This window comes from Apteryx mantelli, chromosome Z, assembly GCF_036417845.1.
Source record: "Apteryx mantelli isolate bAptMan1 chromosome Z, bAptMan1.hap1, whole genome shotgun sequence".
In the NCBI taxonomy this organism is placed as follows: domain Eukaryota; kingdom Metazoa; phylum Chordata; class Aves; order Apterygiformes; family Apterygidae; genus Apteryx; species Apteryx mantelli.
This window is the reverse complement of record NC_090020.1, coordinates 29,723,197-29,745,852: the sequence shown is the minus strand read 5'-3', so window position 1 is coordinate 29,745,852 and position 22,656 is coordinate 29,723,197. Positions and strand designations below refer to the sequence as shown.

The following is a 22,656-nucleotide window of genomic DNA, read 5'->3' as shown; positions in this document are numbered from 1 at the left end:
CAGTTTATGCGGTGCTCCTCTGCCAGCAGAAAAAATGAAGTCACAGGAATGTAATTACATTTGGTAATATCAAAAGTAAAACAATACATTTTGGACTTTTTGATTTTAAAATACTTTGTTCTTTCCAGAAGCATTATATTCATAAAACTTAAAGAAAAGAAAAAGTATCAAATTATAACTGCAAGAGCGAGCACCTTACTTTTACTTACATACTAATGAACAGAGGCCTACACATTCAATAGCGGCTAACAACCCAAGGAGCTAAATAGAGATAGGCTCAGGTTTTAGCAAGCACTGGAGCATCTGCCAACAGAAATTTAGATGGAACATAGATATCACACCAGTCCACTTTCTCTGTATTTGCCACATCTATACAACTATTGCCCTTCACATAGATTAAGGCAAAAGTAATCTTACTGCTAAATGCACTTGAATTTTTCTTGACAGACTCTTCCTAGTTCGTTAACATGCTGGTCAGAAATTCCACTAAAATGTTCATGGATACAGTTGATGCATCATATCAGAAGCAAAATTATCCTTTCCACTAAGCCTTTTTTCCAGAGGAGTCTCAAACAGGCTATTTTATTTCTGCAATAAGACTGCAGCTTTTAATTATGGGCTCTTATTGCTGTGGAAACAGTAACCCCAAACACCAAGATGCACACAGTCTCCACTGTGCTGGAATGCCCTACTACAGACATGATTTGCCCCAAGTAATTCACAATTCAAGTGAAAAAAAGGTGATGCACCAAATGAGCATAACAAACAATAGAACTAGCTTAACAACAGAAGGGGAAAAAAGTTACACAAGTTCAACTTTCTGTACAAGGCACTGATTTGAAAGACTGAAATTTCTGAAAACACTCTAAGAGCTTCATTGGCTATCTCTGACCCACAACTCAAGTAGCATTGGGGGGATGCCTTACCCTAGGTGTCATTGCAGACAGCAAGAGTCACAGGAAGAAACTGCTAGTGCTAAATTACTTTCTGCCAGATTATACCTTCTTCTACAAAATGCTTACTTAGTTTCTTTACAGGATAACTTTTTTGCAGAATGGACTTTGTTAGGGACTGGAGAAACTTTTGTCAAACTTGTCCCAGACAGGGTAGGTGAGGACCAGGGCTGAGACAAACAACAGGTCTCTTAGACCAGCAAGTCTAACAGGAGGTGGAAAAATCCTTGAGTGGCATGATTTGCAAGCAAGAATCCACGGCAGAATAATCTTAAAATAAACAAATAAATAAGGTTTTACTGCTTATGAAAAGGGGTCACACAATCTTTCGTGAAAAGCCACACAGTTAACTGCAGAGCTGTTTGTCTGTCTCTATCTAAACACATTGTATTCCCTCAGAGCCCTTAAGACACTTTCAGAAAAGCCTTCGTGTTTGTCATCTCTTTCCTTCCTTTTGTCTGAGGTGCTGCCTTACTAGCTGTACAAAGAGCAGTGCTGTGACCCAGTTTACAGGGTCTAGAGTTTTCCCACACTTCAAACTTTGCAAAGGATTCTGAGAAATGAACCCAACACAAAAAGCAAAAAGCTCCTAAAGCTGCTTTCCTCCGCAGATCCTGCTGTGCTGACGTTGATCTATTATTTAGGAGTAGCTTCTGGACATCTCATGGTATCAGGAAGGTCCCTCTTCGGTTTCAGCAGCGAACTGCTGACTGCAGAGAGGTGTCTGGAAGGAACCAAATCCAGTTTGTTTTATCAGGCAGAAAATGTTGCATTTAGAAGGGTGATATAAACTGCAACAGGACTGTGCCTGAAGAACTGGCTTTTGATGTCAGCCTGTCTTACTTCGTGGCTCCAACTGCTGCTCTTGGCTTCAGTGCTCAGCAGTGACACAAATGAGTTTTCTACCACACTCCCTGAAGAGCCTGTAAAACCATGCGCACAAGAAGCGTTACACAGCCCTTCCCGTCATCCACTCTCCCTGCTTGTCTGAAGGGACTAATCTCATACTGCGGGTCCCCCTGCTAGGATGGCAGTCTAAAGTTTCCAGGGCTGGCGAATCAGCTGTTGCCTACATCCCCAGGCACAACTAGAAGGAGGGTCAAGAAAAGCATAATTAGAGACACCAAGTTTAATGAAGAAAACTGTCTGACAAGTCAAAAGCACTGAAATTAGTGGCAAGAGATTTCCAAAATGAGGGGAACAGAACACTTCAATTGAACTTCCTTTGTATCAATGAGTGGGGTACCATAATTACCCAAATCCTATAGTAAAGCCTAAATTCACACTTCACAAGCTATTCTAAAATCTGCCCTGCTTAATAATCTGTATCGGCAAGAAAACACTTTAAAGTGTCTCTCACAATTAAACCCAGCCACAACCTTGTATAAATCAAAATTTTGCTACCATATCAAAATGTTACACTGGGACTGTATAACGTTGCCCATATCCTCATTACATGCTACACTAATTACTACCAGCAGATTCAGAATTTTCTGCACATTAGAGGCTTTTAGAGGAGCTATAAAAAATTTCAGGCACCATTAATTTAAATTTGTATTGAAATTTCCTTTTGACAGATGGCCAAAAATTACTTATTATTTAGAGTACCAGAGCTGCCTGTTTGCACATTAGAAAAGGGAAAAATTAAAAGCAAGAAGGAAATTTATGTCACGTTCATTACCTGTTAAATGTTAAGCAGCATTATCCTTCATGAATAAATTATTTCATACAAGCACACAGACTCCAGCTGCTGGCAACTGGCATGTTCTGGCTGACAAAAACCATCTCAACTCACACAGCAGACAATCATAAAAAGCCTCTCTTAACCAGGAGCCACTTAAGGGAGGATAGATCGATAGAACAAGCGACTAACTGCTAGTCTGGGCAACACTGAAAACATTCAAGGAAATTAGCAAACTATTTCACCTTGCAAAGCTGGATGCAAGCCCCATATGCTGACACACAATCCAGCTCACAACCTGAACATGAACAAGACAAATATCTATTTATAGTTACCATTTCAAAATAAATCGGTACAAAATAGTCACACCTTCCTCCCAGTCCCAAAACTGTAGGCATAATTGTGCATTTGAGTCATTCTAAATAACTGCAGATGAATTAAACAAAATCAACCTTTTTGATATAAATATTCCCTGTAATATGCATGCCAGCATAAATACCTCAATATCCCACAAACATTATAGGAACAGGACTAACATATTTTCTTTGAAAACAGTGATTAGTATACATTATATATTAATAGTTCTCTTCATTCACTTTATTGAGCGAAATGTTTGTGGTTCCAGCTATACAGGTATGCAGACTCACTAAGAAAACCAAGTACTTTCGTATTCTCAGATTTAGAAATCTGCCCTACCTTTATTTATTTGTTTGGGTGCAGGGGGTAGGAAAATCTACTGACCTATTTGTCCATGGTGAACAGGGGATGTTCTAAGAAAATGATCATTAAGTTGTGTACAATTTGCATAAAACAAGAATCCTAGTGCCGAGCCCTTGTGACAAGAAGTTGAAGTGAAAACCGATGCTCTGTTGTCTTATGTCTGCCAATAGACAGCTTCGGTGCCTTTGCAACTCGCAGTAAAAACTGACAGCTCCTGTCAGCTCCTGGTTGTTATGCAGAGCCATGTAGCTAACAGTAAAACTGACAACAATCAGCTCAATTTCATTCTGCTGGGACCCAGCAAAGTTGCCGATGGCAGAACAGACACGCTGGGGAAGGGTACAGGACATGACCCCACCTGAAGCTGCCAGGAAAGCAAAGGAACACCCCTTCACACCAAAGCCTGCACAGTGGCAGATCCCTGGTTGGGGCAAGGTTGAACCCTAGGCAGCGTGCTCCTGCCCACTCTACCTCGGACACACACATAACATCTTCCTGGCAACTATTTGGTAATCGTGTCAAACACACATAAGATTTTGTTTAATTAACACCTCTTCTGCCATTTGGCCAATCCTAAGTATGAATTACTTATTTCTAAAAAGTACCATTGAAAAGTTGACAAATTGGTTCCAAGTGTTCAGTCAGTTGGGCACGTATGTCTTACTCTTTGTGAGATAAGCATCTCTTATTTCACACTCACCATCACCTAAAAAGACTTATTCGTACGCTCCTAAAAATTAGGAGATCCATTCAAGCTCTGATTCATAAATATATTTAATTACTCAGAAATACATAGGTAACTGTTTAACTGGCAACAACTGGTCTGCTGTAACTTGGTAAACTGCCAGTGGCAGCTAGGAAAGCAGAATGAGCTAGGAAAGGGCAGAGAGAAGATGTGCTTCCACTTGCAGCATAAAAAACCACAGAAGTCTCTATGAGAATTTGATAGCTCTCAAGAATGGACCAGCACCCAGGCACATATGTTGAATCACAGTAGTATATATCACAGAATGCTCAAAATTATATAAGCCACAGTTATACATCATGTTTCTTTATAAACACTACTATTTACAGAAGGGTGCACGTATATACACTACAGAGTCATTCAGTGTTTGGAAATTAACTTTTGTGAGTGGAATACAAGAGCCTTAACGTGACTGCCATCTTTTGTGGACTAGAGAATAACAGCCCTTTCCTCTCTCACTGAACTAACTACTTCTAAAACAATAGTGGATAGAAGTCACTCCTTCCTAGGAGTGACTGATCTTGCTATATCTGTATTAAGAGCACACTATTAGGATATATCAGAATTATAGTTTTACAGTCTTTGCAGTTTTAAAACTATTCTTTCTATTTCATAACCTCACATAAGCACACAGAACAGCCTTCCCTTCCCATGCACAGGAACAGGCTCAATTCTGAAGAGTCAGCCTAGGAGCAAAGATGGGATCACTGGATAGCAACTCATGTGCAATCATAGTTATGCTATAATCAGCCACGTTCTAAATGTATTACATAGTCTACATTTCTGCTAAACAACACACATGTCACAATCCAGTTTCAGTCTGTGACATTTTCCACAATTTCAGTTCATACTTCAATAAAATGCAGTGTGCGGCTCTTAAGTCCCTCCTTCCACCTATGAAATGGAGTCCTACCTTGATGGAGTCTCTGTCTGCAAGCAGAACAGTCACAACAGGCAAGAAAGGGAGGAGGAAGCAGTGGCAGCAGCAGCAGGGGATGGGGAGGTGGGGGGAGAGAGAAAGAGAAAAGCACTAGTTAGTTTACATAAAATTATACATTTATCCTACTTGGAAGAATCCTGATGTCTGTTAAATAATAAATTGCACAGATGTTAACTTTTCTGTACAGTTAATTATTAATACTGTACAGCCAGATTTATAAAACCTGATTTCTACCATTTGAATGCACTTTCCGACTACAATTGGGTAATAAATACTGAAGCAGTTAGCTTCGAGTTCCTGCGATTATTATTTTTTTTAAGAGGTGTGTTTAAAATACAAGAAAAAGAGTCGCAAAGAAAAATTAACAAAGACATGCACACATCTGGCAGCACCTACCTCTTTGGTGATCATTTTCATGGTGCTTCTTTTCATCTTTAATCGGTAGGTGAGACTGCCCACCCAGTGCACTAGACAGTGCCAGAAGGCCAGCACTGCTGCCAATGGGTGGGATGGCTGGAGGCTGCAAGCCTGAGGGGTGCGGGGTGAGAGGCACAGGGAGACCATGTCCATGCGACAAATGCTGAGCCTGGAGTTGTTGCTGCTGTGAAAAATGAAATGCAGATATTGAATTTGTTCAGGGAACAGGGGGTTGTCCGATTGATCATGTACATCAGATGTAATTGATCAGATCAATCCATACACCTGATTGATCCAAACAGATGTAAGGTCACACAAACATCCTGGCATTTTTAAAATGTCCACAACACAATCTGTGAACCTCACATTGAATTAAACCACAACAAAAATAAGAGACTGAAGTAAAGGAATTTTCCAGTTTTGGTGAAATTCTTATTCTTCTGACAGAGCTATTAGATTTTATTCTTCCTAACAGAAACACACCACGTACGTGTCTAATCAAAACATATGTAACTATAAAAGCAGTTATATAATGCAAAAAAAAAAAAAAGCTGAAAATTGAGAAAATTAGTGTTAAACAGTTCTCCCAGCGCTAGTGCACAGCATGCAGTGAGAGTTAATTTGAAAGAGGAAACCTGAATTAACAATCCAGAAAAGGAAACTGGTTGCAGCCACCGTTTTAAGCCCTTTAAGTGTCCTCAGCGGTACTTGAGCAAATTACTAAAGAAAATCTAATGTAGCAAGGCTTGGGTCCTCCTGTAGGCTTGCTCAATAATGCTGAAATAATTGGGCACTCTGTGCACGTTTAGTGATGCTCGAATGAAAAGCTAGAGGCCTGCCCTTGTACTCTTCTCTAGCTGCTGACTCTGTGTTGTGACAGGTTTATTTGAGTGGGACTGTGATGCATGCACCAGTAACTGCGCTGACAAGAGTTTAAAGTCATTTTTACCAGCACATTGGCAACACATAGAGAAAGCCCTTGAGAGGATCGAATTGGAGTGCTTGACCTCAACCAAGGCTGCATCAAGCACTGTGCTATACTAACCATTATGGGGTAGATAGTTTGTTTGTTGCTGTTGAATGGGAAGGTAGGAAAAAAATTAAAAAGGAGAAGTTATGTTAAATATATCCTGCGAGAGATCTGTTCAGGTCTAAGGCTTGCCCACTAATCATCTAACTGCTGTTTATACAGTTAGTAGCTTTGAAACTTGCTTTTAGCTTTTAAGCTGCCACTTCTCAAGACTCATGGTAAATCAAATCAAAAGTCTCCTAGGATTTTACTCTCCCCTGCATGTCTTCATAAAGGGCTTTGGAGAAGGAAGAAATAAAAACTTATTTTACATAAAAACATTCCATTTTAAATTCCTAATTGTGAAGACTTAAGTCCTACTTTTATTTGTTTTTTCAATGGAATCGAAATTCATTTCCCACCTCACATCCTAGCTCTTTAATCAAGAAGCAATATGCTGTTCACTTAGTTTTCTCCTCTTCTCCCTAGCATGAGTTTTTGTTTAAGGATGACTTGAAAGTAAAAGAATGCAAGTCACACAGCACAATACACAGCTCATGCAAAACATTACACGCAATCTCTCAATACCTTCCTGTGAACGTACAGATCCTTTTCTTACTTTTCAAAATACAATCCACGCTATGGAATCCAAATGCCAATGTCAAGTATATGTCATCCAACTTAGCCCAGAGTCAAGTAAAGGAAGAGAATGATCAAGAAGAAAGGGGGGAGGGGGGAGAAAAAAAAGAAAAAAAAAGAAAAAGAAAAACATAACAAAACAGAAACGAGATTCTTCTAGGTGGAAAAGAATCAGTCCTTTCCCTGCTTGCAAGCCTATGTCATTCTAGTAGTTTCCCCTTTTGCAGAATGTATCAAACACATTTTGTTTGATACTCTTATGGAAGGATGCTTCACTGCTCAGAATTTAAAACTAACTACAACAAAATGGAACAAGAGCCAACTGTGTATTGTTTAGCTTCAGGGGCTTAATGGGGCTGCCTTGCAGCCACAGAACAAGCTGGCACATGGGATTTGTGGGAGGGAGTGGGGAAGGTGGCACAGAGGAGAGAAACAGAGAAGAGGTAATAGGAGAAGAAAAGAAACGGACAAAACATCCTGTGTTCTGGACTCTCAATTTTCATTTTAAATATAGAATTTCCAGCTCCCATTTGTGAACATGATATAAACCAAAGCAAGAAGATGTCTGCCTGAATCTGCCAGTGGCTTGAAGCACTAGCTTTGAGAAGGGCCTGAGAATATTAGCAGTGACAGACTGCTCCCATCATTAACTGTATCACCAGTGATCCAAGGATGCAAGATAAGGGACACTCATGGCACTGTACTGTACAAGCTACATAGCCCACTGTACAAGCCCACTAATTTACACAATTTGCATTATTTGACCTCCTCTGTGGGTACAGGATGGTTTGCAAAGAGCTCTAAAAAAAACTGCATCATCAATGCAATCCTTGTTTGACTGATGTGTGTTGGGGGTTTTTCTACATAGCTCGCAGAGCCTGTACTGCTGTCTTACTAATTTTGATGTACCAAACGATGTTAACACTTTCCAGAAATAATATGGATGCTGAGGGTACTGTGTGTGATGACACCCTATGGTTGACAGCGCCTTGTAGCTTGAGATCACCCATAACATCATGTTTGACCCAAACTCTGCTGGCCAAGAACTGATGCATTTTCCCTGCAAGTTGGATTGCAGAGCACTGAAAATAAGTGAAGAGAGGAAAAAACAAAACAAAACAAAAAAACCCCAAACCTGCAGCCCTTCTGCTGTGGAAAACCATATGTACAAACTTTTATGAATAGATCAGGCTCTTCTATGCAAGGTAACGGGTGGGAACTTGAAATCTGGAAAGAACATGGTTCCCACTGCCATGAAATTGTTATTCACTGGCATGGCAGAAATTTGGTTCAATTTAGCCACACGCACACACAAACCACCCTGGTACAAAAACTAAATTGTTAAATAAATCCAAATAGCATGCAAAATTCCATTATTGTCTAAGATGCCTGTATATAAAACCACAGAGAGACACAGACAAACTGATGGGACTCCTGAAAGTCATTCATTTTGTTAGACTGGAATGGGACTATGGGAGTAGCAGTTTAACAAGAGCAGGATTGTGAATGATGATTGCATTGGTGCAAGAAAGGACCCTAACCTTCTCTAACATGATACACAATGTTGTATGGCAAAAGTGAGACATTGGTCCAAAAACAGAAACGAAAGCAATCCAAATGAAATACTGGGCAGACTCTTGCCCTCAGAGTACAACCCATTGTGGAGACAAAGCTGGCAGTAATCATGAGAAGAGAGAGGGAAAAAAAAAAAAAAAGTAGTTGGTCACATAATTAAGCATTGTTTGCTAACACACATATTCAAGAAGGCAGAGATAGAAAGTGACAGCGCATCTCTAACTGCCATTTCCAGATCTTTGAAATCCATTACTGCATTCAAATTCCCACAACATTCACAGTTTGGTTTTGCTTTTTCACTGCCTAGACATGTCATTAGTGAGCATCAGCTTGCAGGTGACCTGTACACAGCTGCTTGACTACAGAGAAAGTTAGAAAAATATGGGGTACTATCTTATCCACTGGGCACCAGGTTAGTGCTACAAGTGCTAGAAAATGTGGTACCCTCTGTAGTTCTCAAAATGCCAGAGATATAGAGCAGTAAGACAGCTGGTTTTACACTGTCAGATATTCTCCCCAAACAGAAATATTCTACTATGGAAGAAAATTTACACTCGTTTCTGCCTATATAATGAATTTAGGAGATCATAAAATCTGATACAATTTAAAAACTTGCAAGGAGAGCCTAAAAGTGAGCCAACTGAGCAACCATGAAATTTTTTGATTTTGCTGTAATGCTTTTCCCTTTTTCTCCCCCGTCTCCGCGTTTTAATGCATTATCCTTACTCATGTCATTTATGAACACTTAGCATGTGGTTAACTTTAGACAATCCTAGCACAGTTGACTACAGTATACAGTATGCTTAAAGTCAAGCATGCATGTGCTTTCAGGATCAGTGAGTAACTTGTGAAGGCAGTACACCAGGCTTTATTACACTGTAAAATTCCTAAACTATTTAAAAATGAAAACAGCAACAGTTAGCTACCAAGAATACATCTTACACAACACTATTAGATTGCAATGTGTTTAGGAAATGTCCAAGATGCAAAAATATAATAGCAAGGGTAATCTATGGAATCAGAAAGAAGCAAAAAAAAAAATGTATTTTTTGTAGTAAGTTTACAAAAATGCTTTTTTTTTTTCAAATCAGCACAGTATCAAAACTGAAGTAAAACTTCCAAAACTTATTAACATATATATCAAATAAGAGATAACATCTGTTTGCTAGTAATCTGTTCTTTAATTTTCTCAGTACTCTTCTATATATTCTACAGTAACACAGGGTAAAACAACTAACTCCCAATGCCACATCTAAACAAACAGGTAAAAATGCTTTGTGAAAGGTTCTTATCCCAGTATCACTAATTTTCACATCTGCAATTCTAAATATTGATGTTTAGTTTAATTCTTTTCTCCACACATCTTAAGAGATCAAATTTAAAGTAAAATGTGACAATAAACCCACTAAAAAATGAGCTTCTAATGCTCTCTAAGTCAGCACATTCAAAGCCTATTTTCCTGGAAAAGATTCAAGTTTTTACTGGATACTTTCCAAGTAGCTCTGTGTCACAGTAATCTACTACTTTTCCCCCTTAAAGACCATGAAAGCTCACAGCCATTATCCAAACAACCTGAACATATTCCTCTAACCTGAAGACATTTCTAATGTTAACAAACTAATCTTTCAAAAACATATTTTAGATCTACAAACATATGCGTATTACATGTACCTGCAATACTGCTGCGGGTAGAACCTCCAAAATAACTGGATAAAATTGCTCCATGAAATTTTTTTAGGTGAAGTGATTGATTGCTCAGAGTGAATCATTAGTAAGACAGGACACACAAAACAGCAACCAAGATGAAGAGGAAAGAGAAAGATAAAAACAATGGCTCAATAGTACACAATGTCAATACCTGGTTCAAAGATCAGCACAAAAAACAACAGAAATGAAAGTACTTTGGCACACACAAATAAGGGTGTGTTTAGGACCATATGCGTTTTTGTACAAGAGGCAGGTTTGCACCAGCTGACACAATAAGCACTATTTTTTCTTCTTCACACTGTTCTCTCTCTAATGGCCTAATATCACCAAACAGATTCTTCTGGTGTTAAGACATGGCAAGAGTCTACAAAGAGAGTCATGCAGTAGCTCCTCCAGTTAAACAGTCCTGGAGCTACAACCCTATATATCATAGGATCAGTTTGCCATAAAGATACTGCAGTACCCAGGTAGGGTGGAGCAGCCTACTACCCTTAAGGTCACTCTTCGAGAGTGATCATTTGCAAATGGGTGTGCTTGGTGTGAAAGGAAGGTATCAGAGATTGGTGGGCACGCTAAACATTCATATGCAGCTAATCTACTGGAAAGCACAGATTGCATTTCTATTCACAAAGGGGAATGACTGCATGGGTAAGAAAAAATCTGGTAAAAGTTAAAAACAATAAAAAAGGAGAGAAAGAATAAAGACTAAATTAAAAAAAAAAAAAGCAAACATCAAGGTTCTTATTCTCTGTGAACCAGGAGTTTCTGTCTTTGAGGACGTCGATTCTACAGGAGGAAAGCAAGCTCCATTGAGAAAGCTGTGGGGGGAAGGGAAAATCAATGGCTGTCATTAATCAGAAAGGGAGCATTTAGAACTCCTACATAAATAACAAAGAAACTATCAGAATCATATCTCTACAAATTGCCTCAAATATCTTTTAAGTGATCCAGGCACAAAAATCAACTCCAGAATCACACTGTGGGTTGAAAGGCAATATATGCAGAGAACATTTCCGCCTTAATCATATATATAGGAATATCTGTTAGGATACATGTTTCACCATTTGTCCTCCCTTCCCCCCTTATGACTATTTTTCACTCAGTGAAACAGCCATACAGAGGACAAAAAAAGAGGGGGGAAAAAAAGAAATAAAAGTATCATGATATAAAAGACCTGGTAAAAGAGGCCAGCATTCTAATAAAGAAAATAGTTGCTTGCAAAAGGCCAAGTGCATTTTTTTTTCCAGAATCTGGAAGTTCAGGAGTTCATTGTTCTCCTCGCAAGACTTCTATTTCAAACATTTTCACCTTGGGAGTGGAAGGAGAAAGAATTAGGCTGTTTAGAATGACTTTCTATTATCACTTAATAAAGGGCAGAAATTCTTGCATAAATCATGTTACTTAAGCTTTCTTCCCTCCCTCTCCCCCCAACCAACCTGGTAGCTAACAAAAAAAAACAAAAAAACAAACAAAAAAAAAAACACACCTCTTCTGCAAGAAAAGGCAGAAAGCACCAAATGTAGCTGCGCTGAAGGTCCTACCGTGCAGAGTGCTGGTGGCCTCACAACCACCGCACATATCAAACTTGCACTTAAAGACATTTTTACATAGACCAATACAGAGAAAAGAATAACAATGGCAGCAACGGTTCATCTACACTTACATGCAGACAGACTGATTGCAAAAAATGCCTCTAGACACATGCACACTGGTTGAAATGCCTAATTTACCCAACCGCTCCACTCATGTCCTACCCCTGGACACTGGGTGGCATCTTTATGACTGTCTCTCATCTGGACTGGAAGCAGGACAACACTGTCAACTGTGACTTTGTGAATCTTGGTTCTATTCTTTATAATTAGACAAGGAGAGTAATCTCTACACTTTGGAGAGTGCTGTCCTAAACCACCTTCTTCTAGGGTACTCATGTGAAAAAGTTTCTGTTCCCCTGGGCTATATAAACATGACCAAAAGGTGACAAAACTACCATCTGAGTCAAATAGTAAGACTGTTAAAAGCTAGAAGAAGAGTTCAGCAATGCCACTGGTCACATAGGCCTGAGTTGTAAACTGTAGGCAAATCTACCACCCAAGTTTTTACTGTGATGACAGTAATTTAATCTAAATTTTATCATGAAGTGTCATCAACAACAGCCACGTAGTCTTCACATAAATGTGTAACATGCATTTCAAACAAGAATATGCATCTTTTAAAAGTCAATCCTTAGTAAATCACATTTCTGGATGGCTTTATGGATAAGCACAGTCTCCATAATTCTTTAAGTGCTAACGTTATATTTTGCAATGCTTACAATACACAAATATCCATTGTGTTGAATTCAGCAAACTTTCTTTGGGATAAAAAAAACTGGTTAGCTAGCATTGATCCATTCTTTCCAATCCATTCTGTATCTTTAAAGACATTTGCCTGCACTGTGCTGAGAAGTCTAACAGGGTATTTCTCATACAACTCTGTGCCTGTGCACACCACTGTAATGCCCACTCTTTTTGGCAGTGAGCAGATCCATTCCACAGAACAAAATCTGATGCTAGGATATGTGGATCCAAATCTCTCTCGCCAACCAGATTTGATGGAGAGCTTTGTTTCCTTATCACTAGGAGCACCACTCATGTTTAATCTCTTTAATGCAGTACCCATTAGTCAAATAATCAAAACTTAAAGATTTTTTTTTTGCCTTAGTGCAGTTTCCCAGTTACAGCAACTTGGATGAAGCAAGGTCTTGACTAGGTTCGAATAATCTCAATTTAAGCCACAGCTCTGTGACTGTGAATGGTGCATTTGTTCTAGGTGCCTCATCCTCTCCTACTGTAAAATGGGGAAAGTAGTACTTCCTTGTTTCAGAGACAGATTACTGGAATAAATTTATTAATGCTTGTGATGAATTTATATACTAAGGCAATGTCTGTGAAAAGTCCTTCTAACAACATGCAAGGAATTGTCTCACTAACACAAGTCAAACATTTAATTCCTTCTTCCCAGACTAGCTTAACATCTGTAAATATTTTCCTTATGCAACATTTTAGACTTCATCCCAGTAAAGCACTAATGCCCTCACTTTACCATGTGTGTAAGACTGAAGACACCAAAAGAACTACCCATGTACCTGAAGTTAAGCAAAAGCTTAACTGATTGGCTGTAGGGAGATTTGGTCCACATTTATGGCTATAAACAACAGCCTACAAAATGTTGTTGTCTAAATGACAAATATAAAACCCTGTTAGGGGTGATTTCAGAACTCTGTGGCATGAAACCATGACATAATAATAAATTCCTTTAGTCTGTACTGTATGGGTAAGGATATTTAAATAAAACGGACTGCATTTCCACTGAACACACAGATACTGCTAATTTTTCAATGAAGCGTTTGCAGGAAACTCCTAGACTTCACAATACTTTCACAGCCAAAGAGGGTCTTCAAAGACTTTTTCTCTTCTTCTGAAGCACCAGTATAAGGTCACTGCTGAAGGCAATATATAATACCTAACAGACAAAGAGTCTGATGGAGTATAGCAAATCTGTATTTGGTTGGAGGCAGCTTCCATATACTGGAGTATGGACCACCTTGGCAACAGTGTTTCCTCCTCTTTCTCTCCTGCGTGCAAAGTGAGAGTGTGCAAAAAGTCAGAAAGTACTGCAACATGTGTTGATACTATAGAAGGAAGGAAATTCTCCACAGGATTCTTCATATCTGCAGTGACTAATCCTAATTCAAGAAAAAAATATGGTGGTCACATAGCTGTGGTGTCAGGGTTTGGAGGACCTTAGAAACATGGAGGTGGAAGCCAGGTCTCCTGAATGTGAGTTTTAACACTCATGTCATATGCACTGATTTAAGCATAATAAGCAAGGCCTCTGGCATCAGCATATTGGCAGTGGGATGTAGTAAGTGCTCTGCGCTTCACACAGCAACATGTTACTGACTGCTCCTACAGTGATAGACCAATATAAATTCAGTAGCTACAACAGCTTGTGTAAGGAGGAAAATAGTGGCAACTCATTCCAAACGTAGCAAGAGCATTTAAAATCCACACTCAGAGCAGTTTTCCCGTAAATATGGAACCCCAAATTATTTACATTCTAATTACTTTGCTCAAAAATCCTTAAAAAGACCTTGTGTGCCTCACTGCAGCTTTTCTGAGTTCAGGATGATGCTGCATATGGAAGGGACTTATTTAAATCAGGCCTCAGCTGTAAAACTCTCTCTAAAGCTGACACCTGGGAATGAGGGGAAGAGAGGAAAACAAACAAACAAACAAACAACAGAACATCTCTTTTCCCCCAAAAAAAGCATAGTCTAACTTAGCCAGACTTCAGATGAATAATTGAAAACAAAGTGTTCACCCAAAAGCCTTTTACATCTACAATTCCTTCTCCAATTCAATTTCAGGGATTAGATATCTTAAAGAAATAAAATTAAAAAAAATTACACGACCATATCTTCACCCACTCGCAATATACAAACAATAAATAAGAGTAATTAAACAGGGAGGTATCAATTTCAATGTTTCTTTAGGCAGACAGTGCAAATAAACACAACTCAAAGCACAGACCCATTAAGTCAACCTCCTCTGCCACCTTCCCACTATAACAATCTGTGTACAATATACAGCAGGTGGCCAATTCGTTTTACAGCCTTTAAGCTCCAACCATCGCTTCATAGAAGCACAGTCTTTGATCAAACAATACAAAAGAGCCTGAGAGATAAGTGACTGTTGCACCCATGCTACAACACTTTTACCAGTTTTACTGCACCTCTTCATCCTCTCTGAAGTTCCCATTTTTGAATGCACACATTTGGCAGGAATGACTTTACTATACAAAGTGGAATCAAAATATTCACAATTAACACAGAAGAAACTTTCCTAAACCTCCCTCTATTAACCAGTCTGTCTAGGCACTTGGCATCAGATGGGAAAGCGCATCCCCTCTCCCTATAAAGCTTCAGGGCCAGATCTTCAGCTTTCCTCTCTCAACTTATAACCAGCAATATCAGCTACAAATCTGTTCCCCTCACGGTGGTTTGACCAAAAAAATCTTCTCTTCCTCAGAAGAGAATAAGCAGACATGTAAGGCAGAAAGCATCCACTCTGCATGAGGAGACAGAAATTCTTCTATATGTCAAGCAACAGTGCAAGGCCTTAGCATTTAGCGGCAGGAGCTCTGCACCACTGGCAACACAGGAATAATAGCATGCATTGATGCTAAGTTTTTATTAGAATTTGTGTGCACTTATCTACACCACACTACTTTCTAAGGTTCACATGTCTGCAAATGTATAAAGGATGACATATTGTTTTTTTAAGAGGCATTGTTCTCCACATCTGTAGAAATGGACTACTCACTTAAAAATACACAAAAAAAATACACGCCTTCCAAGAGGGGGCAAACATGCACTTCAGCCTCAAACATAGAAAAGAAATTTTGACAGCAGTGTATTAAAGAAGGAACTTTATAGCTTGATAATTATATGTCACAGTCCAGAAGGAGTCCTTGCTTATTTTCAAAAAGATAATAAAACTGACATAATAAAACAAAATGCTTAAAAATTAAACCAAAGCCCTTTTTTTCCACTCAAATGTATAGAATGGCAAAGGCAAAATCATTTAAATCATTTCCTTAGTAATACAAGTAATATTTAAATAGATTTAATAGTGCTGCTCCAAACCAATGAATTATGAGTTTAAAACCTATTAAAATGTAATGTTTTTTTCCTGAGCTGAGGGGAGAGAGATTTAAATCCACTGAATTTTAATATTTCAGCTTGAGCTGCAGGAGGTAGAGAAAGTCCAAATGAACTATTCCATCAGCACCATTCAAGCATGAACATTTTAATCAGTTTTACTTCCTTGGAGTTCTCTAACACAGTTTACGCTGTCATTCTGAAAGCACTTAACACAGAGAGTGTGAAAAACCACCAAGGCTTGTTATTGCCTTCACAATTGATGGCAAATAATTTTGCAGGCTTCCTATCATTAAAATGTCACTGCTAAAAATCGAGGTTCAGCATTTCTTGTGCTAAACTGCATTTTCTTTGAACACCATCACATACCTGTTCTTAAGTTTTTGGTACATTTATCTCTCTCTATGTGATAAACAGACACACAAGCAGTAGCTTTCATTTCTCTGTTACTGCCTAAATGCAGTTGAAAACTGACTATTTTAAACAGGAAAAAAAAAAAGACAGACAAAATTCTTGTAAAGTTGCAAGTTAATTCCCTGGTTCCCCTATTAAAACGTAACCACATTCAACAGCATGTTCCGATTATATAGTATAATGGCTAAAAAAATAATAATAATAATAATTTAAGAGAGTTAGATTACTCAATTTAATAATACAGGAAATGAAAACATCATTCCGAATTAGATCATATTATTGATTTAAGGCTACAACTTGTGTGTTGTTCTAACAGTGTGATCTTGCAGTTTCTAATTTAAAAACACTGAGACTCTGACACATGACAAGATCAACTGAATACATAAGATTGCTCATCCCCCTACAGCCAACCTGGAAAGGAGCACCCAGAACCTGCACTATATGTAGACCAAGAATCTGGTACAACACAGTACTACAGGGCAAATATCAGATGCAAAGTCTGAATGCCTGCAGATTTACAATCTTCTTGCAGTATATGCTTACGATGTATAGTTTTGCTTTAGTTTTTCTCCCCATATCTCTCAAGAAGATAGATTATATTTAACTTGTTTCAGTTTGTCAACAGTTTTAAACTGAACATGACCTGTGAAAAAAGTCATTATAACTGTGTTTCATTCCATTAAACACAACTAGTTTATTGTCAAGAGAACAAGCAGTCTCTCCAGGTTCCAGGCTCACTTCAGTATTTTGCATTTAAACTGCATGGATCAGTGATTTGGTTCATTTACCAATGAAGATAGATAGAATAATATTGCAAAGTTAAAAAGGTGCTTCATCAGATTCCATTAAATCAGGGTACATTCATATAAAAAAAATATGTGAGACACAAGAGAGACATGATTTGTGCACATTCCATTTTTTCTTGTGCCATATTCCACTCTGATAAAACTCATTTTAAATTCTAACCAAGGACTCCTCCATTCTTTCTAAAGAGGTTTAGCATGAGTGAGGCAAACTGAACAGGCCTCCCCAAAACCACAGAGAAATTTAAGCTACAGTTATTTTAGAAACCTCAAACTACAATACTACTTCTGTTTTCTTCTGATATAGAGCTCAATGATTAAAAGATATATTTTAAAAAAAACTGTAAAGAGCAAACAAATATTAGAATATCAGAAGCTTTTAAAATATCAGTGTTACAAGAACACAAATTCTGTCATATCCAGCAAACTGCAGATTAATTTAAGACAAAGAACATAATTAGAGATATAAAAAAGCAGTAATTTCTAATTATGTTCTTTGTTTTCTTTATTGCTATTCATTTTGAAAAGTATGACAAGATTTTTCTAGGTCTATGCCATGTTTTCTCTAAATTCTCTCTTTCTTCAAGTGCAGACATAAAATTATTGAGAATATTCATGCAACTAGAATTTAAGCTCTTTTGATACCTTGCTATCCTATTTACTCATTTTTTTCCAATAAATCTCTTAAAGATTTAATTAGATTACTTTTCTTACATAATAATTTCAACTTGATGAACATGAATTTTTCAGTCAGTATTGTTACTGTTTGTCTAAAACTAAAGGGAGACCTGCACAGCATTTCCCAAGTCAGTATAGAACAGGAGAACGAAAACAGGAAGTAGAGCAAGTTAAAAATCACTCTTCTGAGAGAGGTGAGAGCTATCCTTTTTTAATGCACGCACACACAAAAATCAGGTATTATGAAAATTTGAAGCAACACAATCTCAATCGCCTTGAAAAGATAATTCAGGCAGCAACAGACAAAATAGAAAGTTTACTTCTGCCTGGTGGGGGAGGACCAGCTGAAGGATATACCAGGCTCCCAGACAAGAGTCTAGTCTCTTTATATTTTTTCTGTGTATTTTAGTGGTTCATGAAAGCAGGATAAACTATAAATAACAAGCGCAATATGAAGTATCTCTAACATCACACATTCTACATCAATAAGCTTGTTCTTTACTAGAAAGCAAATGACTTTTTGCAGTCCCTCTAACATATGTAATGGTGAATAACAAAAATGTACACAAACACACTGTATAGTATTCTTATGCATGCCTGTGCACATGCACACACACACACACACACAAAATACAGTACAGGTATATACACACAAACACTACATACACACATGCAGCTATATATAGAAGAACTTCTTTACAAAAGAAGCCAACCTTTAGCAACTAACTTTATGCAAAGAATGTTAATAGCAGGCAATATTTTTGGTTAGGTAATGAAAACTAATTGGGAAATTATTCATCTCCCACTCTCCCCACCGGAGCATAAAAGACATACAACAAATGTTATTCATGATTCTACATGACTCGCTCTGATTCACCCCCTTCTTTCTAACGGGCACTTCAGAGGGAATAAAGGTTACTCTTTTCCATTTATATCTTCTAATTGACTACCAGTGTTTTCTTGTGGTCAGAGGGATACAAAATAGAGTTAGAAACAGCCTATTAAAAACAAGCTACAATCAGACCATGGCTCTACACTACCATCAGCAATGATCAGAGTGTCCTGATTTCCTTGTTAAAAGACAGAGGCATAATTGAAGCAATATCTTCACTTCAGATTGATTATTCGGCGACCCTTATCCACATCTTCACACAGCAATTTGAATTTTAATGAAAGTAAATGGAATAATTAGCATTTCAAAGTGTGTTTGATACACTGAATAAAAAAAAAAGGAAAGACTTAATGTATAATCTATACACAAAAGAAAAAGCATTTGGGAGGGGGCAGAATAAGGGAAGTACAGTTGTAGTGTCTTCATTAGAATAACTTAAACAACTGCTTGCACCAGCTGCATAATTACACATGTGAATAATGTGCTATTAAGCTATGACTTCTCACCTTTATTTTATGTACTGTGAACAGCCAAGGCTTCCTTGTTATTCCTTTCCTCTGCAGTCATAAAATGTAAACACGAGGGCTGCCCACGCCCATAAATCTCACAGGACTTCCACATGAGCCAACATGACTGCTAGCAAAGTTTTTTTTTTTTAAGAGGGGCTCCACACACCTGTGTTTTTAAGACAACTGGGAGGAGAGCACCTATGACCATGCTGGTGAAGGGTCGTTTCGCCTTTTTTTTTTTAAGCAACTAAACTTTTTTTTTTTTTTAATGTAACAGGAAAAAATGTTGTGGCTGTTCATGGTTCCTGGCCACCACACAGAAAACACCATGAGCAGCAGTGAGGGATAAAAAACCCTTGGTAAAGCACAGTGTCATTTGAAGGCTACCCGTTAAAGAGGCTGCAGAAGCAGACTGGCACACAGTTGTGATGTCTCTTAAAAAACACAACAAAATAAAAAACAGATATCCACTCAGCCTGGGGGAATGGACACAACACAGACATTACTCCATTGGTCTTCTCAGCACAATCCATAGCGTAAAAGTTTCCAGGCGGTAACCAGCATTCATGAAGATCAAGCTACTGAACTTCATCACTGCCCACCAATTTTGCCCACTGGATGGAAATGAGTTCATAAAAGAAAGAAAAAGAAAACTAATTACAAACACTATCATAGCTAAAACAGAAAGACCACATACCCCAATGATTGCGTTCAGTTCTGCCATGGTCACTTGCTTGGCACGTTCCACAGCCTGCACCACTTGTTGCTGGTGCTATAAATGAAGATGAGAAACAGAATAAAATTATTTGTTTTCTAAATTATTAAGCACAGATTTTTTCCCCTTATTTTATTTTTTGCTTTTCAATCGCATACAGGGCTTGAAATAATTGTTCTCTAACAGACACTCAAATTCTGTGTTAATGTGCACGGGTAACAGGTGAGGGGCAGATTTTATTTATGCCATTGCTTGTCAGGAATTATACCCCGTTCCCAAAAAGAGCTATTTTACAACCTGGCTCTAAGGGGGAACTGTCTTCCTTTTGTTCATCAGCACAGTGTGTGCTTGAATTTATATGCCACCTTAAAATGCAAGCCACTATTTTTTACAGTCACAGAAACTTTTTGAGCCAAAATAAATAAATAAATAAATAAATAAAGGCATACTGAAAAAGAAAGATATGTATTTTCAACAGCCACACGGTGCCCACATCACTGAAGCATATGTAGATTCTCCTTCTTGATACATTTCAAAGCAGCTCAACCACAGGAAGAAAATTTAAAATGCCATTCACAATTCTGTCAAACATGTGAAAGAGAACTATTATTTCAATCCCCAACATGTAAATTTTAAGAGCTTAAAAAAGTCCATCAAGAACACATGGTCTAATTAACAACACAGTTTACAAGCTTCAGTGGTTACATTATCTCAGTTTGAGTGATACTGTGCTCCTGTACTCAATTCAAAATTGCTGAACGCTGAAAACTGATTGATATTTAGTTGAAAGCATCAACTACAAATCAAGTAAGTTCCTAATCTTGCAACCACATCTGTGCTTCAGGATCTGTGCCTGTGGAGCTCCGCTGGTAGGAAATTCATCTGTACAGGTAGCCTTGGAATCTGGATTGCAGATGACAAATTGGTGCAAAGGGGTGAGGGGGGTGTCGGGGAGGACTGCAGTAGCTTGTATGAACTCTGTTGGGAGTGAATCATCTCTGATCTATTGCCATAGGTTGAACAAAGTAAAGCATGAGCTTTTGCCTATAGTAAGAGGTGCTGAAACTATAACAGGGCTCTGCTCCAGTGGAAAGAGAAATAGTGAAATGCCAGCTCTGGAAACTGTTGTCTAGATTTTCTTCAGCACAGAGTTAAGAAAAGAGCTGAGACCATCTTGTTAAGGCCTCCTAAACATGAAGTCCAGTTTTCTGGGCCCGTGGCTGCTGGTTCAAGTGGGGCAGACGAACCCAGACAGCCCTCAGCTCACAGGACACAGCTGCCCCCTCCTTCGTCCTCCCCAGAGGCAGCACTGTGCGCACAGGCTCTACCTCTACTGCTCGATGCTACAAGTTGAAATACTCACATTTAAAAAGCAAACAAACAAAATTACTGTTTTTTTACATGGACATCTCTCCAGAAAAAAAGAAAACTTCCCCTTTCTCCTAATCACAGCCTGGTGACTAAACCTTGACCAGCTCATATTATCATACGATAACTAAGGGTGTAATCTATGTTAACTGTGCAGCTCAAAGTTGTTTTCAGCTTCTGACAAGCAAACATGTCTGGGGATACACATCAGTCCCATACATGTTGATTATTATCACTGATTTTTTTTTTCTCTTTGTAATTGGCACGTAGAACATGAAGGAAACAGAAAACTTCCTATTTGCTGCGAGAGAGGTCAGTAGGGCCCTTCTATAGGAATCTGTGGGCAGATCATACTACAGTCTCAGGGACAACATAAAATAAGGATGGAACCCAAATTCTCAGGATTTCCTCCAAAGCAGAGTACCTAAAGAGCAGCAACTCTAAGCAACAGTGAGCTGGGAGAGGAGGGTCATAAGGAAAGGCCCTGCGAACTCTGGGGTCTGGCATTCTCAGATATACCAGTTCTTAGTGCCTTCCCCCGCTCTGTACTAAAAGGGCCCAGAATCTGCAATACACGAACAAAAATGGCATTTTCATTTATAAATTCTCTCTCATAAAAGCTCTCAGGGTGAGGAGAAGTAAGCCTAAAAATCCATCTTTAACTAACAGAAATGCTGACCTCAACAACAACAGAAAAAAGGATAAATAAGAACAATGAAGGAGGAAATTTGGAAACACTTCTGGAAGGAAGAAAATGGTTGTAAGGCTTGTTTGTTTTTAAGCAAAGAAAAATTAAATGAAGGAGATGCCAGGAGAGCAGATAACATACTGTTGCAAACAGAATCACAGCAGTCCCATTTAGAGTTTTCTAAAGCAACAGTGCTAACGTAAACCAAATCTGTCACTTATAAGCAGCCAATGTAAAGAACAAAATGCAGGCTGAATATGAGCAAACGTGTTCTTGGCTTTTGGAAAAAAAATGCAGTTGTTTGTCACCATCACGGATAACCAGTAAAAAGGAAATTACAATACTCAAGCCTCAAGTTCCTGATCACACGTTATCATCTCCAGGTCATCACACGATAAAGACAGGTGCAGCTTACAACAATTATGTAGCGGAAAGCCCTATCTGTGACACACCGCTTTAAACTGCAAGAAGGCAATCAAAAAGTTACACCATCATTTTTTTC

The 22,656-nt window shown here is 38.4% G+C and overlaps 1 protein-coding gene across 4 annotated transcripts in view; it reads right to left on the bottom strand.

The window, feature by feature from the left end:
- The window catches only part of LOC106489152 (transducin-like enhancer protein 4), a 105,378-nt gene that overhangs the window by 39,201 nt on the left and 43,521 nt on the right, over nucleotides 1-22,656 (bottom strand). For 3 of the 4 annotated variants that reach the window (XM_067316538.1, XM_067316536.1, XM_067316539.1), the window contains 3 exons: nucleotides 20,081-20,155; nucleotides 5,436-5,640; nucleotides 5,013-5,029 (listed from right to left, as the gene is read on the bottom strand). In XM_067316538.1, the coding sequence (XP_067172639.1) occupies nucleotides 5,013-5,029; nucleotides 5,436-5,640; nucleotides 20,081-20,155 (297 nt within the window). The remainder of the gene's footprint in view (nucleotides 1-5,012; nucleotides 5,030-5,435; nucleotides 5,641-20,080; nucleotides 20,156-22,656) is intronic. The other variant, XM_067316537.1, reaches the window with a different exon arrangement.